General features: G+C 40.7%; 1 protein-coding gene across 5 annotated transcripts in view; it reads right to left on the reverse strand.

Moving 5' to 3' along the window:
- Hnrnpm (heterogeneous nuclear ribonucleoprotein M) overlaps window positions 1–18,132 on the reverse strand; it is a 47,297-nt gene that overhangs the window by 11,474 nt on the left and 17,691 nt on the right. For 4 of the 5 annotated variants that reach the window (XM_041669098.1, XM_041669097.1, XM_041669102.1 and 1 more), the window contains 7 exons: window positions 12,906–13,097; window positions 11,711–11,864; window positions 10,996–11,045; window positions 9,689–9,749; window positions 7,013–7,114; window positions 5,696–5,740; window positions 5,191–5,268 (listed from right to left, as the gene is read on the reverse strand). In XM_041669098.1, the coding sequence (XP_041525032.1) occupies window positions 5,191–5,268; window positions 5,696–5,740; window positions 7,013–7,114; window positions 9,689–9,749; window positions 10,996–11,045; window positions 11,711–11,864; window positions 12,906–13,097 (682 nt within the window). The remainder of the gene's footprint in view (window positions 1–5,190; window positions 5,269–5,695; window positions 5,741–7,012; window positions 7,115–9,688; window positions 9,750–10,995; window positions 11,046–11,710; window positions 11,865–12,905; window positions 13,098–18,132) is intronic. The other variant, XM_041669100.1, reaches the window with a different exon arrangement.

Genomic DNA, 18,132 nt, shown 5'->3' on the forward strand with positions numbered 1-18,132 from the left:
ACACTGCCTACATGGAGCCCATGGAACCTTCTTATCCATTTCCCCTGTTAAGGGGTTCTCCAAAACTCCAAGGCAGTCTCATTTCTGGTAAAGTTTCCTTCACATATACCATACTCCATCTCTGTGGAAAAAAAATATTACCCTAGACCTTCCTAGTAACATCATATGCTTTAAATATTAAGAGTTACTGACAAATAAGTTACATGAAGTCAATGACTAAAGCTCTTCTATAGGAAACTACCCACTCACCCTTGGTCCTTAAAAGATGGGAGGCACTGCACACAAATGACCTACCTTATTCTGAGGACTAATCTACAACTTCTGCCACAAGTACACAGTGGGTACACTCATCAACAAACTACTGACTCAAAGGCAGGCTACAGAGAAGTCTCTTATATAGAGCAGACTTTGGTACCATCTACTAGGCACTAACACACATTAACCTAAAGCTGTTATCTCACCAATACTCGCAACCACCACTTCCTCTACATAAAGAAATCGAGGCTCAAATCCCTTAGTAACTGCCAAAGTCACATGCTGTTAAGCACAAGGCCAAGGCAAACTAAATGGAGAAATGTGTCTGGATACAAACTTCTATCCATTTGACCTTACAGCACTATTAATACTGCTGTGAGCTATCTGTCATCCTTTACAATGTATTAAAACATGCAGAAGCTGTGGGGGGGAAAGGCCAACCACAGTGGATACCTGCCCAAGATAGTCTTTCATGGGGCTGGAGAGATGGCTCCAGCGGTTAAGTGCAGAGGAGTTGGATTCGCTTCCTAGCAGCATAGACTTACAACTGTCTGTTCCAGTTCCAGCAGATCCAACACTCTCTACTGACCTCCAAAGGCACCAGCCACACATATAATGTACACACATACACAGATACCCACCTTCACAAAATAAACTTAAAAAACAAAAACTTTTGTGTGACTCCTATCACTACCTACTTTTTTCCTATACACACACACACACACACACACACACACACACACGCCCATCTCTCTCATGCAAGATACAAATTGCTTTCCTCTTCTACTGATAGGCTGTCAGAAAAGTTAGTAGTATTGGATAGGGGAGTATGAATCCGTGTTAAGTTTGCCTGGCATACATGAGGCACTGGGTTCTAAGCCCACATGAGGGGAAATAAAAACATTACTTTCCCCCTTGGGAAGGAACACCAGGCAAATTGGTGCTGTGCAGTAGGTGCCTTTTAGTGTATAAGTTCGCTTGCAAGCAGCTTGCAGCCTGATCTTTTCAAGGAAATAAACAACTAGAGATGGAGCAGGCTCAGGTATACGTCCACATTTACTTATTTAGACTGTGTGTGTGAGTGCATGGGCAAGTTACCATAGAACAACTTGTGGAAGTCAGTTTTCTTCTTCTACCACATGGACTCTGAGAATGGAACTCAGTTTATTACGCTCAGCAGCAAATGCCTTTACCTGTGGAGCCATCTTACCAACCTGTTAACAATTTAATAAAGACTCTGGGCAAAGGTGGAACTACAGCTTGAAGCAACCCAGGTAAAGCCCATAGATCAGTCTTTTTCATTTTTCAAACGTGTCCAATTTGAGTGTGAAGATGGAAGGCAAGAAAGTCAAGTCTAACGCAGGCCTTAATACATAGGAAGAGGCCTTCATCATCCATGTGTTAACAGGGTCTTTTTATGGCCCCAATTTTACTTATAAAAGTGAAATTTATTATGAAATGTTGTTCTGTTATCTCACTAACATTACCACAACTTTATCTATATAGATTGATTCACTGGCCTGAGAATCTATCTGTATAATGTCAATAATCAGTACATGGGACCAAAAGGGCTGAATAATGATTATCAATTAAATCAAAATGCCCACATCTCTTTTTAAGTTTCTTTTCTTCCCCCTTTTAAAACATTTTATCTAAACTCAATGGCTCCAGAGCTTGGTTTGTCTAAATCTTAGAACCTAGATGCTGCCTGTGGAAGTCTCTGTTCTTTGTTGATGGACAAAAAGGGAGATACAACAAATACCTGCATCTAAGAACACGTAAGAACAGATTGTATTTCTCCAGCACCTTAAATCTTAATTGCTGGACTCAACCTTACTTTCCCAAAACCTTTATTACCACCTCAGCAAGGCTTCAAGGCCCACCCCATTCATTTTTATCTACTCCAAAGGTACACCACACCCCAGTTAGAACAACAATCACATATCCTTCCTAATGACTTCTGAGTCAACATTATATCAAGCCAGACAGACTTTTCTTTCACTTTTTATTAAACACACACAAGTATGGATGCACACTGAAAACATAAACCTGCCTCTGTATCACTGACGGTGTAGCCATCCTACATCTCTTCACCACCATCTATGTATGTTAGGTACCAGAGAAAAGGTAACAAAAGCCACATATAACTGTGTTCTCTGGAAACCAGACAGTGTGCTCCTCAAAAACACCTTACAAGATGCTCCAAGTCTGCCCCACACTACTTGGACACTTTTCTACAGACCATAAAGAAACATGCAAGCACAAATTCTTAATTACTCTCATTCCAGGAAAACTTTATCAATAGTAGCGGCAGCATTCCAGAAATTAGAAATCACACTTCCACTGGCATACAGAGGATTTTCAAAAGCAAAGACTTCCAGTTTCTCAGCATGAGACTGCCACTGTGCTGGAGGCAATTCTAAAAGGCAGAATGGAGGCATGAGGAAGAGGCTAAAGACAGGCTGAATCCACATCATAGTATCCCTATTTACTGGCCACATGAGTTTAGGCACATTACTCTCTGTGCCCTAATTTCTGACAAAATGAGAATAACAATACCTACTCATGTGAGTCTTAGAAGGACTGAACATAGCAACACTGGTTGTTCTTTGTTTTTAAAATATATGTGTTGGTTAATGCGTTAAGTGTAGGGAGGATACTGGTTGCTTTTTGGACCACCATACTGGCACCAAGACCTTCTGATCTTAGTTTATATGCGGAAGTCATCTAAATCAGACATGTTATGGTTGCCCGAGCAATTAAATCAGGTGCTTTAAATCTTTCTGAGTATATTAGAATGAACCACTTCGCCCAATATAAGCAGCTGTTCCAAGATTTGGAAACACCTATAGTGAGATTTCTTTTATCACCGCATGCCTTGTGGCTCCACCATACTCAAAATATTGGCCTAATGCATTCTGGACAAGCTCTTGTCTTCTCAAATAATGGGATCTCATTAATTCAAGTAGAGCCAAGGATCCATTCCTACTCTGTTCAAACCCAACTGTATAGTAGGTATCTGAGGTCTTGTTGCAACTAATGTGACTTCATCAGTAACTCTTAGGCAACTAAAAATCCCACTGATTAGAAAAGAACAACAAAGATTCTACCAAACATGATCAAGCGATAGGTCAGAACTGTCTATATAAAGTCATGTCTACAGAAGGCCAAGTAAAAAAGTTAGCAAGTTGATGAGGTCAGCATCGTGTGGCCTTGGTGTTCTAAAGTTACCTGAGGATTTCTGAACCTCTTCTCTACTTAGCAAAACATGACCTAGATCCTATCAACTGAGCAAACAACAACCCCCAAGAGCAGGTTAAAGTTGTGTTTAGGACGGATGAAGGTAGGTGCCACTCCCTTGTAACTAGTGTCATTAAGAAATCAAATTCTCCAACAACAGAGGCAATCAAGTGTGATACCTTGATACACTGACTGGGAGGAGTTTGTCTTGTCCACAGAAATGTTAAGAGTATACTACTAGCAGTTATGGGGTGGAAGAGTCCTCAGTGGACCAGGTCAAGCATACATTTACCCACTCCCGCTATGTCTCTGCTTCTCTGACCTCAGGAACATTTGTGTCTAGGGGATACTGTGACCCTCTATGAAAGAATAAACTTGGGGAGAGGTCCATGGTTGAATTCATGAACATAACATTACGTAAACCAAACAAGGATAGCAAGGTGATATCAACACACCATTAATATTCTAACACTAGAGTTATATTCATTACAAGGTTGTAAGGGATATTAAGATGTGTTACATAACTAGAGTTTATAAATGATTCTGTCCACAACTTGAGAGTCATCAGCAAAAGAGATCAAGAAAGAACATGTCCTGCATTCCAAGTCAAGGGCATTTTGGAAAGCATCCTTTAAAACACCAGGGGCTGGAGGTTCAATGGTTAAGAGCACTGGCTCCTCATCCAGAGGTACTGAATTCAATTCCCAGCAATCACATGGTGGCTCAGAACCATCTATAGTGGGATCTGATGCCCTCTCTAGCATAAAGTCTTACATGCAGATAGAGCACTCATATACATAAATTGTGTGTGCACATGCACACGCACATCAACACTCAAAACCTACAGAGTTTAACTGTAGGTTGTCATCATGTGCAAGAGCTGTGTGTCCTCTGCAGTCACTGAAAGACATTTTAGAGTGTGCAGAGCATAACCACTGTTGCTTATGTGTTTGCTGTAGGCAGTAAGGAAATTGAAAATTTTATTGCTTAAGTACTGAGGGGATCTGATATGGTAGTTGTTGTTCCTTTTAGAGAGAAGGCCGCACATGCGCAGAGAATACAGCATCCCCCTGGACTACAAATTCCAGCTCAATGGAAAGCCACGCATGCGCAGGACATTCTCCCAGACGCACCTGGATTCCCCTTTAAAAACGGGGGACGCCATAAGTCGCCCTTCTTTCCCTTTCGTCTCTTCACCCCCTTCCCTCACCTGTCGTCACCCCCTCCCATTAAAGTTCACCCACGTGGGACCGCCGTGTGTCTCGTGTTTTCTCTCCAACCCCGCAGAAAGAACAACAGTAGTTACATTCAAGGGAACCAGGTCTAGCTAAGTCTACCATTTTTAGCAGTTTAAAAAAGTATGTTAGGGGCTGGAGAGATGGCTCAGTGGTTAAGAGCATTGCCTGCTCTTCCAAAGGTCCTGAGTTCAATTCCCAGCAACCCACATGGTGGCTCACAACCATCTGTCATGAGGTCTGGTGCCCTCTTCTGGCCTGCAGACATACACACAGACAGAATATTGTATATATAATAAATAAATATTTAAAAAAAATAAATAAAAATAAAAAAGTATGTGATTAAGTGGAAAAAAAAACATGGAAATTATACACAGCAGGTTTATAGTCTAAAGGACAGCAAGAAGCCCTTAGCTACAAAGAATAGATAAGACACAGCTAGAGGAAATGTTATTCTTACCATTTATTCGGCCCATGTTCATCCCAGATCCAAATCGCCCCATGTTTTCCATACCACCACCAAAGGGTCCTTCCATGCCTGTAAGAAGTTATTTAATGTCATCCCAATAAGCCTACTCACATCCATTAGGCAAGGAAAAGGGTTTTTATGGTTCATTTTTGGCATTTATGCCAAGAGCTTACCAAACTTTAGAGCTTTCGGGTGAGGGGGGAAAAAAAAGTTGGTTCCCTTTTTTAAAAGGTGGCTTGATCCAACCCCTCAGTGAATAAGCAAAAAGGAGTCCAGAGATGGAACCATTTGCCCAAGGTCACAGAGCTAGCTAGTAAGAAAGTTAGAACCAAAGCCAACACCCTTTGGAATGAATAATGGACAAATAAAACAAGTAATTCCTAGACTCAAACTTCTAAAAACCAAAGGAAGAATGCCATGCAGAGCTTCGAAGGCAGGAAAATGAGAGGAAAACAAAGTAAAAATAATTATACATGTATTTCATTTTAAATCTTACCTCCAATTTTATTTATTCCAAATCCTATGCCTTCCATTCCCATTCCTTTAAAAGAGAAAGTCAATGCAAACAAAATTTATGTCAAAATAGTAATATTTAAGCTTTAAAAGCATAAAATACCAAACCAATAAATGAATACAAAACTCTCTGATGTTACTATACTTCATTAAAGATGGGGTGGCCACCACTTCAACTGTAAGTATCATTATTTCAAGAAAAAAACTTTAAACAGACTAAGTTTAAACATGGCTTAAAATTACAGTCCATGTAGTCTTATTAAGTGACCAAGCCGGACACCATTAAATATAAAATATAATGATCAAGCCGGGCGATGGTGGCGCACGCCTTTAATCCCAGCACTCGGGAGGCAGAGGCAGGTGGATCTATGTGAGTTCGAGACCAGCCTGGTCTACAGAGCTAGTTCCAGGACAGGCTCCAAAGCCACAGAAAAACCCTGTCTCGAAAAAAACAAAAAAAAAAAATATAATGATCAAGCACAAAATACGTAAGCATTCACTTTTAAGAATGTTATTGAACAGAAACAGATGTTTAATAAACCCTCATTAAAAGCAAAATTTAAATAATAATAATAACAACAACAGTAATGTAGCTTCTAAAACAAAAAGCTCGTTCCCATATTCTCAATCAGAAAGGGTGTGCTAGGAAGGGTAGAGCCATGCGACCAGGACTATGCTAAACAGACAGTGATGAGGCAGAGGAGCATTGACATCACCACTTCAAATGACTCTAAGAATGGCCCAAGTCTAGATCCAACAAAAGAATCAAATACGCTTTAATAGCATAGATATATATTACATACAAACTTAAAAGTGAACACAGCTAAGCTTTCACTCATTAGGTTTTCTTCATCTTCCTGAACAAAGACATTGGCCTTTTTTTCCTGTGACCCATGAGTTTTGTCATACATAAAAGTTTTTCAAACTCCTTTTACTCTATCAGGGCCCACAATTCTAGAAAAAGCCATGTCAAACTCAGGGGCAAAATGGTCTTCTTGACAGACTTAGGGTGCCAATGGCAGTTGTGGTCCTGCAGCCAGCAGCCTGCATTGTTACTCAGTGTGACCTTGGTTGAGACCAACTCTCTATCTTGCCTCCTTTTACTGAATGACCCATCTCTGCTCAAAAGTTATCATGAGGCTAAGATGAAGAGACACTGCTTTTGTAAACACGAGGCTGAGATTTTGCCCCAATGGAATTTATCCTCTTTGAAAAACTCCAGATTCCACTACCCAAACAGTGACTTTAATACACTGAATTTCCCCAGTTATCCCCAGGACAGGTGCACTACAATTCTCACCTGCGGGCCCTAGATTTCCCATTCCAATTCCTTTGTTCAGGTGGTTGGCATCAATCGGCTGCCCTCCAGGTCCTAACCCCATGCCAATACCACCAAGTCCATCTGGAAGAAGCAGAGAAAGTCAGGAGTATGGATTCCCTTTTTCAAAGTATGGTGACCCCCCCCCTCCCACCACCCAGAGGCAAGATAACCGCGATGTTCTGGCTGCCATGCTCATCCCTAGATCAAGCAAGCCCAGAGTCTAACTTGACTTCAACACCTATACACCTCTTTATGAAGGTGTACCTTTTTACACACAGTCACACCAGAGTATGTAATATGTACTTAAACAATAAGGGCAGCCAACAAGTCATATCACATTCTGGCAAAATGGCTTAGGGGTAAAGGCACTCACTCCCAAGTCTGACTTCCAGAACCTATGTGATGGAGAAACTGGTACCTACAACTTGTCCTCTGACCTACAAGTCCATGCAAATGCACACACATACAGAAAATAAATAAGTGCATTAAATAAATATATAAAAAATTATATAGCCCACTATATTGCCCTGTCATGGCCTCAAGCTCACAAAGATCCACAAGTCTCTGTTTTCTGAATACTGGGATTAAAGATATGTAGAACATCTGACCCTCCCCAGCCTATTTTTTTCTAAAGAGATCTAACATTTCTCCCTCACCCCTCACAGACGTGTGCCACTACCTCAAGAATTACTAACCTGACACCCAGTGTATCTTCACTGCTATGTGCCACAAACTCAAACAGGAACACAAGAATACAGACTGGTATCTGAAGTCTGGCACTTTAAAATAGAGGCAACAACAAAACCCACGACAGGCTCTAGGTATTTAATCTGGCTAATAACTACGTTTTTTAATTGCATGGCAACAGCTCGAAGAAGTCACCAAGGCTTACTACTTCAGAGCACTCAAAGCTCTAAGGTCAACCCTTGAAGCACGTCAAGAGAACAAGAACCAGGATAATGGGCTCCCTGGGGCCAGTGCTCCATTATCTCTATAACAAGCATCAACAGTCACAGCAAACATGTTTGTAGGCAGTGCTAAAGAAATATGGTCCTTTCAACAGACAAGCCATCTTCATCTCCCTGATCCTTTTTGGGTGCTGGGCAATTTGAAGCCCTAGCCAAGCACCTGACCACTGAGCAATACACCTGAAGTTCTGATTTCCTCTTAAAGCCACAGGCCTCTTTTCAAGCCAGCAACCATCGCAATTTCATTGACTTTTTTTTTTTTTTTTAAATCCAAAAAACCTTCATCCCTGATAGCACTGAACTATTTGCTGCCTTTTAAATACACCTGTTCTGGGCATTGCCTACAGTTAGAATCATGTCTGCATTTCCTTCTTCCTTTTTCTTTTTTGACTAAGTACTATTACATCAATAGAATCTGCCAGACTTATTTATCTATTCATAAGCTAATGGATCACCTTCCAATATCCACCTCCCATTTTGAAACAGGATCTACCTGTTGTATATCTATGCAGGCTTTGAACTAATTATTCACTTGCTCCAGACTCTGAGTGTCATAACGGTGTGTACCATCAAGCCTGGCTTGACTTTTTGACTACTGAGTCATACTACCCTAAGCATTTATGTATCATTTCTTCGTGTGGACATAACAGTTTTCACCCTTGGAACATACCTGAAAGGGGAACTGCTAGACCGTACAGCAAAATCCAGGGCAACTTGGCATTCATTACCTTTGTAATTTGTTTGCTCAACCACCCCAAGACACTTTCAAAGTGCCTAATTTTGCTCTTTACATCTGCGCAGCCTGCCTTGCCACAGTATAATCCAAGAGCCCTTCCCATAAATTAAATAGATAGATAGATAGATAGACAGACAGACAGACAGACAGATGGAATTGTATGTGAGATATAAGAATATCTTAGCTACTTTTTATATTCCCATAATAAGACACAGGGACCAAGACAACCTATACAAGAAAGTATTTAATTTGGGGGCTCATGATTCCAGGGGATTAAGACTCTATGACAATTACAGCAAGGAGTGTGGCAGCAGAAAGAAGACATGGTGCTAGAGAAGTAGTTAATAAAAGTTCACATCTCTACAAGTAGAGCTAACTAGGAATGTTGTGGGCCCCTGAAATCTTAAAGTCAGTGACATACCACCTCCAAAAGGCTACACCGCCTAATCCTTCCCATACAAGACTACTAACTGGGAACCAAACATTCAAATATATAAGCCAGCGAGGGTCATTCAGACCACTACAGACAGAGAGCACGCATGTCTTGGTGCACAAGCAGAGGGCAGAGGACAACTTGTAGGTCCTCTTCCTCCACCATGTGGGTCCCAGGGATTGAACTCAAAGTCATCAGGCTTTGATTCAGATGCCTTTACCCTCTGAGCCAGTGCCAGTACCCAAAACTTGTGGATTTCTCTACTCATGTCTTACCCTGAAAATCTATAGAAGAGACTGGTCAAAACATGCATGGCAGTGCACACCACAAATCCCAACACTTGGGAAGCAAAGGCAAACAGACTTATGGCTAACAAGGGCTTTATATATAGTACAACCCTGTGTGAGGTGGGGATGGGTGACAGGACTAACATATTGATCAAGAGAATCCCCAGGATAACCTTCCACAAGCGTAAACATAACTAACCATTTTCTGTTTAGTATAACTCTAATACTTACGGGGAAGTTGCTGTGGTCGTTCAGGAGGGAAAAAATCTCCCTTTGGTAAGGCCCTCTCATCCTGAAGGGAAAAAGAAAAAAGATCTCAACATCTACTGCAGTACCAGCACCAGCAAAAGATGGAAGCAATTACCAATAACCGGCCAGAAACCAGGTGCTGTGCCGCAAATTTGGAATCCTAGGATTTGAGAGGCTTAAGAAGAAAGAATCAGGAATTTGAGATAAGCTTTGGACAGAGGGCAAGTTCCTGGCCAGTCTGAATTACAGGAAATTGTCACAAAAACAAAGAAAAATACAAACAATAAAAGTAGAGAGTCAAGTTTAGAGATGTAGCCCAGGAGGTATGACACCAAGTGCAAGGCACTGTGTCAATCCCTACCACTAGGGAAAAAGAAAAAATTTAAAGAAACTAGACAACCAGTTAATAAACTATGGCACAGAATAAGTATATTAAACACAAAGAGATATATGGGAGCATTGTTTTTTTTTTAATCTTCCATGCCAATAAGCAGTATAAAAACACATTTGTATTATTGGGTGGGTGGGACAGTAAGGCTCAAACTATTTTCCTGCTGAGGACTATAAATTTACTAGCTATTCAAAGAATTAAACTGTATCAAACAACAAAAATTTATAGCTCCTTTTATCTTACTCCTGAATCTGAATCCTACCCAGACTGCCATCAACATTTCCAGTACTGTTTCTATTAATCATTATCTTTGGCAATGCAGGTCTATTGTTTACTAAAACTGAATTCCAATAGACCTTTAAAGGATGTCTGAATCAAATACTTGGTCACTACAGATGTATTAACGAAACACTGCATGTAATACTTTAAAAACTGGAGCTATAGGGGGCTGGAGAGATGGCTCAGAGGTTAAGAGCACTGGTTGTTCTTCCAGAGGCCGAGTTCAATTCCCAGCAACCACATGGTGGCTCACAACCATCTGTAATGAAATCTGGTGCCCTCTTCTGGCCGGCAGGCACACATGCAGACAGAATACTGTAAACAAAATAAATCTTAAAAAAAAAACCAAAAAACCAAATAACTCCCCCCCATGTTTATGAAAAAAAAAAAAAAACTGGAGCTATATGCAAAGGATTCTTTGTAATTGATCACTTGTTCAAGCAGAATACTCAACAATCTTCCTGAACATAGCATTTAACAGTCTACAGATAAGATGTGCATGAGCAAAGGTGCTCATAACTCTGCAGCCTTCTAAACAATGACATGAGGGTTTAGTTTAAGGGCTGGATGCACAGTAGAATTATAACATATTACAAAAAAAGTCATCCTAGTAACTCACCATTTTGACGTGCATTGGTCTATCAAACAGAAGCTGGCCATTAAACATAGCTGGTATTACAATTAAGGCTATTTCTAACAACTGTTAAAACATGCAAGATAAAATGATTAAAAGGGAATAATTCCGTAACTACCAGTCCTCCCAGTGAATTTATGAGCAACTTGAACTCTTAAGGTGTGAAGCTTTATTCATGATCTTACACTACAAAATCTTTCTGGTAAGTAGTTATAGCAATCTTCTATATGTTCAATGCCAAGAGTGTTACCATTTCTGAAGTATTATGTTTTCTGGGTAAGACCAAGAATGGCCTCCCAAGTTTAATTCCTGGAGTCATGTGATTTTAAAAAGATATAACCCTAGGGCAAGCTTAAGGCAAGGAGACAGGGGCTTCTTCAGATCATGTCTACTCACAAGAGACAGAGTCCATAAGGGTATGATAAATATATTAAAGGCCCTAGTTCTCATAAGTGATCCAGTTCCTAAACTACTCTGAAAACATCAGAAAATACCATTCATAGCAGGTGCCTATGATGCAACCACACCCTCTAACCATCTGTGTTATACTCCAGAAATTTTCAGATTTTGTAATTTATTCACTCCAGTCACAGAGAAAATAGACATTTCTAACTTATTATTATAATACACTTAGGACTATTAATACCTAACAGTGCTGTGGCCACTGTAACCCACGAGTTTAACTCCCACAGAAGGATACATATAGCTTGCACAGCTTCAATGGATTGTTCAAAAGTCACAGTGCCTATTCCACGACTTTTTCCATCTTTATCTTCTAGAATGTCTGCTCGGACCACCACACCAGCCATACTAAATACTTCCTTCAGTTTCTTCCAGCCAACTTTATAATCCAGCTAGGTGAAAGAAGAGCATAAAAATCTCAAGGTAAACCTCTTGGGGGGAAAAAAAAGACATTTTTACCTTATTAACAAGACTTCCTTTGACTGACTTCACAAGAAAATCAACTTTAATAGAATTTTTCAAGTATGATTGCAGAGTTTGACCTTTTCTCTTCTTCACTCTCTTCATTTACTGAACTAACAATTTCCCCACCATACCTTAAAAAAACCATCTAGGAGGTGGGTGGCACACATTTTTAATCCCAGCACTCAGGAACAGGCAAAAGGAGGTGCCAGCCTGTCTATCTACCGGGTGAGTTCCAGAACAGCCAGGGCTATTCAGAGAAACCCTGTCTCTAAAAACCGAAATGAATGAATGAAAGAAAGAAGCCAGGCAGTGGTGGTGCACACCTTTAATCCCAGCACTCAGGAGGCAGAGGCAGAGGCAGAGGCAGAGGCAGAGGCAGGTGAATCTGAGTGTGAGGCCAGCCTGATCTACAAAGTAAGCTCCAGGACAGACTCCAAAGCTACAGAGAAACTCTGTCTCAAAAAAAAAAAAAAAAAAATTAAAAAGAATGAATGAATAAAAGAAGTCACCCCCACTTTGTCTTAGCAACAGTCCCGAACCCACTTTGTTCTAAACTTATCTGTCCTTGCAGAAGATAAAGATATCATCATTTACTTCAGACAAAACAGTTGTGAATATACTGTTTCTGTCCACTCTTGTCCTGTACCAAAAACTACAGTAAATAAACCCCAATAAGGATACAAACCCAGCTAATGCTTTAGTAGACATCTGAAAACTTCAGTAAACAAGTCCCCAGAAGGACCGAGCCACATATGCAGTGGTCACAAGAGAACAAAGCCCAACACAAAGGTCTTCTTTAAAATAAAAACAAGCTATCTTAAGCCTACTTTAAATTACTTGTTTAAAAGTGACAAGATCAGTCTGTTTTTCTGTTTTAATTTAATTTTCCCCCCTACATGCACACTGCTTTTATAATGTTTCCATCCCTCCCTGTTTTTCTATTTTAGAGACTGTTCCCATTTACTTACATTTGCTACAAATACTGTGCTTCCAAGTCTTCCAGCCTGTAATGCATGGATAATCTCATTTGGGATGTTAGGATTATTTAGGATACTGGGTGGGATATTAATCATTCCTGGGCCACCTGGTCCCATACCCATCCCACCAGTCGTAGCCATCACCTTTTGCATTGCTCTCCTTGCATGTTCACCATCAGGATCCTGAAAGAAGCACAAAGTGTTACAGCCAGAAGTAGGTTAGAAGTAGACTTGCAGGGATTAGTGGGAACTGCTGCCTTCACCACTACTGGGGTGCAGCTCAGCGATAAGAGTGTTTACATAATAGTCACAAGGGCAATCCCCAGCATCAATAATTTAAAAAATAAAAATTTAAAAGTGCTCTCAGTAAACATAGTAGTGTCAATGGTAAAGGTCTGTAACCTCAACACTCAGAACTGCTAAAGCAGTTCAAGGCCTGCTTGAGTTACAGATCTAATTCAAAGCCAGCCCAGGCAGCTAAGTGAATCCTTGTCTCAAAATAAAAAGGTACGCCTTTAATCCCACCACTTGGGAGGCAGAGGTAGGCAGATCTCTGTGAGTTCAAGGTCAGCCTGGTCTAGTTCCAGGACTTGCTCCAACAACAGAGAAACACTGTCTCGGAAAACCAGGAAAAAAAGTAAAGAACTCCAAATGGGACTCTGTTATAGTCCAGTCTTTCTTCTAAGCCCGAGGGTACAACTTAGTAGTCGCAGAGCAAGGTATGGACCAGGCACTTCCATTTTCAACACTGAATAAAAACAAAACAAGCAAACAAAATAAACTGTGGCAACCAACAGACTGTTTGAAAGGTACTTCTTAAATTATTAACAAGATGAAATGAACCACAGAGCAACTAGAAGCATTCTAGGAAGACCAACAGATAAGAAACAAAGAACCTAAAAAAACCAAAAGCGGGAAACAATCTTCAATTTAACTAAAATGAAAAGGAATGGAGTTGAAAATTCTAGACTGAAACAAGATCTTCAGCCATGGCATGGGTGAGTCTTACGTGTAATTTGTGTAAAACTCAACAATGATTTTTCAAAAAGTTTGAAATAACAGTTCTATAACCCCAGGTTTCCCAAAAACTCCTCAAGGACACCAGGTGCTGGCACTGAAGTATAGTCAATGCAGTATATCGCTACATAAACAAATTATGGTAATCTGATGCTGGCATGATTATCTTATTATGTCTGTGTCCTTATAGGGGTGTATGGCACATGTGTGAGGATATGCCACGAGAGGCCAGAAGAGGCATCAGATTCCTTGGAACTGGAATTACACAGGTGGTTATGAGCATCTGCACTTGGCGTGCTGGGAATCAAACACAGACCCTCTCTGGAAAAGCAGCAAGTGCTCCTAATGACTGAACCATCTTCCCATAATTCCTAACCCAGCCTCATCAATTTAGCAGCAACACATAAGAAATGACTTATACCCTTCCATGCTTTCCTGTAAGTCCCAAGTAAGTTGTCTTCCTTCCAAAAAGAAAAAGGTCAAGAAATTAAAGTGCCTTTAATTTCAGCACTCAGGTAGGTAAGGATGATTCTGAGTTATAAGCTAGCCTGGACTACACAGCAAAGAAATCTTCTCAGACACCTAAAATCACTCCCTCGCCCAACACACACAAGAGTCAAGGAGGTAAATAATATTGAAAGTAATATTAACAAAACAACATTCTCCTAGAGAATAAAAAAGTGCTGGAGGTCAAAAAACACAGTTCAGTGACAAAAGGCGTGCCTAGTATGCAAAAAGCCCTGCGTTCAATCTTTGGCACCAACAAACAAACAAAAAACAACAAAAGAAACTTGGTTTGGATATGACAGAGATGAGCAATAAATTAATTTTACAAAATTCAAAGGGGAGTGGAGAGATGGCTCGTGTCTAAGAGCACTGATTGCTCTTCCAGAGGACCTGGGTTCAATTCCCAGCACTCACACAGCACCCATGGCAAAATACCAATGCACGTAACAAAAATAAAATAAAAATAAACAAAACTCAAAAAGGGATAGAGAGAAATGACTCAGTGGGCAAAGTGAGCAAGCCTTAGTACCTGAGTTCAGATCCTCACATAAAGGCTGGGTACTGGGGCATGCTTGTAATCTCAGTGCTGAAGGGAATGATGAACAGGAAAATCCCTGGAGTCTACTGCCCCCAGTTTCAGTGAGAACACCTATCTCAAAAGCTAATGTCAAAAGTGATAGAAGACACCTAACATACACCACTAGCATTAACACCTGTGCATACTGTGTACACACAGGTATATATAAACACACAAAAGTAAAGAGGCAGGTGTACTGTGACACATCACTACAATCACTGCACTTAGGAGGCTGAGACACAAGGATCAAGCTTGAGACCAACCAAAGCTTTATAGCAACATTGTCTCAAAAAACAACATCAATGACAAAAACAAAAGATGGGCCAAGAATAGCATACAGACTCTTACACAATTCCAATACTAAAAACCAGAGGCACAGAATATGTATTCCTGAGACAACAAGGATTGAAGAGTGGTCATTTAGGTTACTCAGGATTTGCTCAACCACTGTTACAAAGTTCCTGCAGAACTGGCTGCTATCCCAGCAGTTAGGAAAGGCAGGAAGATCATCAGCTCAAGGCCAGTCTTGACTACAGGGCCTGTCTTAAAAAGAACAAAGAATATACACTAAGGATAAGGAAACAGAGAGGGAAATCAGAGAAGCATCACCTTTCACGATAGCCACAAACAGCATAAAATATCTTGGGGTAACTCTGACCAAGGAAGTGAAAGATCTATTTGACAAGAACTTTAAGTCTTTGAAGAAAGAAATTGAAGAGGACACCAAAAAATGGAAGGACCTCCCTTGCTCTTGGATTGGGAAGATCAACATAGTAAAAATGGCAATTCTACCAAAAGCAATCTATAGATTCAATGCAATCCCCATAAAAATCCCGTCAAAATTCTTCACAGATCTGGAGAAGACAATAATCAACTTTATTTGGAAAAACAAAAAACCCAGGATAGCCAAAACAATCTTATACAATAAAGGATCGTCTGGAGGCATTACCATCCCTGACTTCAAACTCTATTACAGAGCTACAGTATTGAAAACAGCTTGGTATTGGCATAAAAACAGAGAAGTCGACCAATGGAATCGAATAGAAGACCCTGACTTTAACCCACAAATCTATGAACACCTGATTTTCGATAAAGGAGCTAAAAGTATACAATGGAAAAAAGAGAGCATCTTCAACAAATTGTGCTGGCAAAACTGGATGTCAATCTGTGGAAGAATGAAAATAGACCCATATCTATCACCATGCACAAAACTCAAGTCCAAGTGGATTAAACACCTCAATATCAGTCCGAACACACTGAACCTGATAGAAGAGAAAGTGGGAAGTACTCTACAACACATGGGCACAGGAGATCGCTTCCTACGTATAACCCCAGCAGCACAGACATTAAGGGCCTCCTTGAATAAATGGGACCTCCTGAGACTGAGAAGTTTCTGTAAAGCAAAGGACACTGTCGCTAAGACACAAAGGCAACCCACTGACTGGGAGAAGATCTTCACCAACCCCGCAACTGACAAAGGTCTGATCTCCAAAATATATAAAGAACTCAAGAAACTAGACCGTAAAAGGCTAATCAACCCAATTATAAAATGGGGCACTGAGCTGAACAGAGAACTCTCAACAGAAGAAGTTCAAATGGCCAAGACACTTAAGGTCATGCTCAACTTCCTTAGCAATCAGGGAAATGCAAATCAAGACAACTTTAAGATACCATCTTACACCTGTCAGAATGGCTAAAATAAAAAACACCAATGATAGCCTTTGCTGGAGAGGTTGTGGAGAAAGGGGTACACTCATCCATTGCTGGTGGGAATGCAAACTTGTGCAACCACTCTGGAAAGCAGTGTGGCGGTTTCTCAGGAAATTCAGGATCAACCTACCCCTGGACCCAGCAATACCACTCTTGGGAATATACCCAAGAGAGGCCTTATCATACAACAAAAGTATATGCTCAACTATGTTCATAGCAGCATTGTTTGTAATAGCCAGAACCTGGAAACAACCTAGATGCCCTTCAATGGAAGAATGGATGAAGAAAGTATGGAATATATACATATTAGAGTACTACTCAGCAGTAAAAAACAAGGACTTCTTGAATTTTGCATGCAAATGGATGGAAATAGAAAACTCTATCCTGAGTGAGGTAAGCCAGACCCAAAAGGAGGAACATGGGATGTACTCACTCATATTTGGTTTCTAGCCATAAATAAAAGACATTGAGCCTATAATTCGTGATCCTAGAGAAGCTAAATAAGAAGGAGAACCCAAAGAAAAACATATAGGCATCCTCCTGAATATTAACCTTCATCAGGCGGTGAAAGGAGACAGAGACAGAGACTCACATTGGAGCACCGGACTGAAATCTCAAGGTCCAAATCAGGAGCAGAAGGAGAGAGAGCACGAGCAAGGAACTCAGGACCGCGAGGAGTGCACCCACACACTGAGACAATGGGGATGTTCTATCAGGAACTCACCAAGGCCAGCTGGCCTGCGTCTGAAAAAGCCTGGGATAAAACCGGACTCGCTGAACATAGCAGACAATGAGGACTACTGAGAACTCAAGAACAATGGCACTGGGTTTTGATCCTACTGCACGTACTGGCTTTGTGGGAGCCTAGGCAGTTTGGATGCTCACTTTACTAGACCTGGATGGAGGTGGGTGGTCCTTGGACTTCCCACAGGGCAGGGAACCCTGACTGCTCTTTGGGCTGATGAGGGAGGGGGACTTTATTTGGGGAAGGAAATGGGAGGCGGCGGTGGGGAAGAGACAGAAATCTTTAATTAATAAATAAATAAATTAAAAAAAAAAGAACAAAGAAGGGGGCTGGAGAGATGGCTTAGAGGTTAAGAGCATTGCCTGAGTTCAATTCCCAGCAACCACATGGTGGCTCACAACCATCTGTAATGAGGTCTGGTGCCCTCTGCTGGCCTGCAGGCATACACACAGACAGAATACTGTATGAAAAATAAATACTTAAAAAAAAAACCAAAACCAAAATAATAGGTTGGTCCACTCAATAAATTTTAGTCAAGGACCATTCTTATCTTCACCAAACAATTATACCTTACTTTTGAGCTGGGAATGTAATTCAGTGGCAGATTGTTTTCTTAGTATGTACAAGGCCTTGGGTTCCATCACCAACACCAAGGGGAGAAA

Source organism: Microtus oregoni, unplaced genomic scaffold (genome assembly GCF_018167655.1).
Source record: "Microtus oregoni isolate MIOR12 unplaced genomic scaffold, Mior012 000019F_ref0000042, whole genome shotgun sequence".
Taxonomy (NCBI): Eukaryota; Metazoa; Chordata; class Mammalia; order Rodentia; family Cricetidae; genus Microtus; species Microtus oregoni.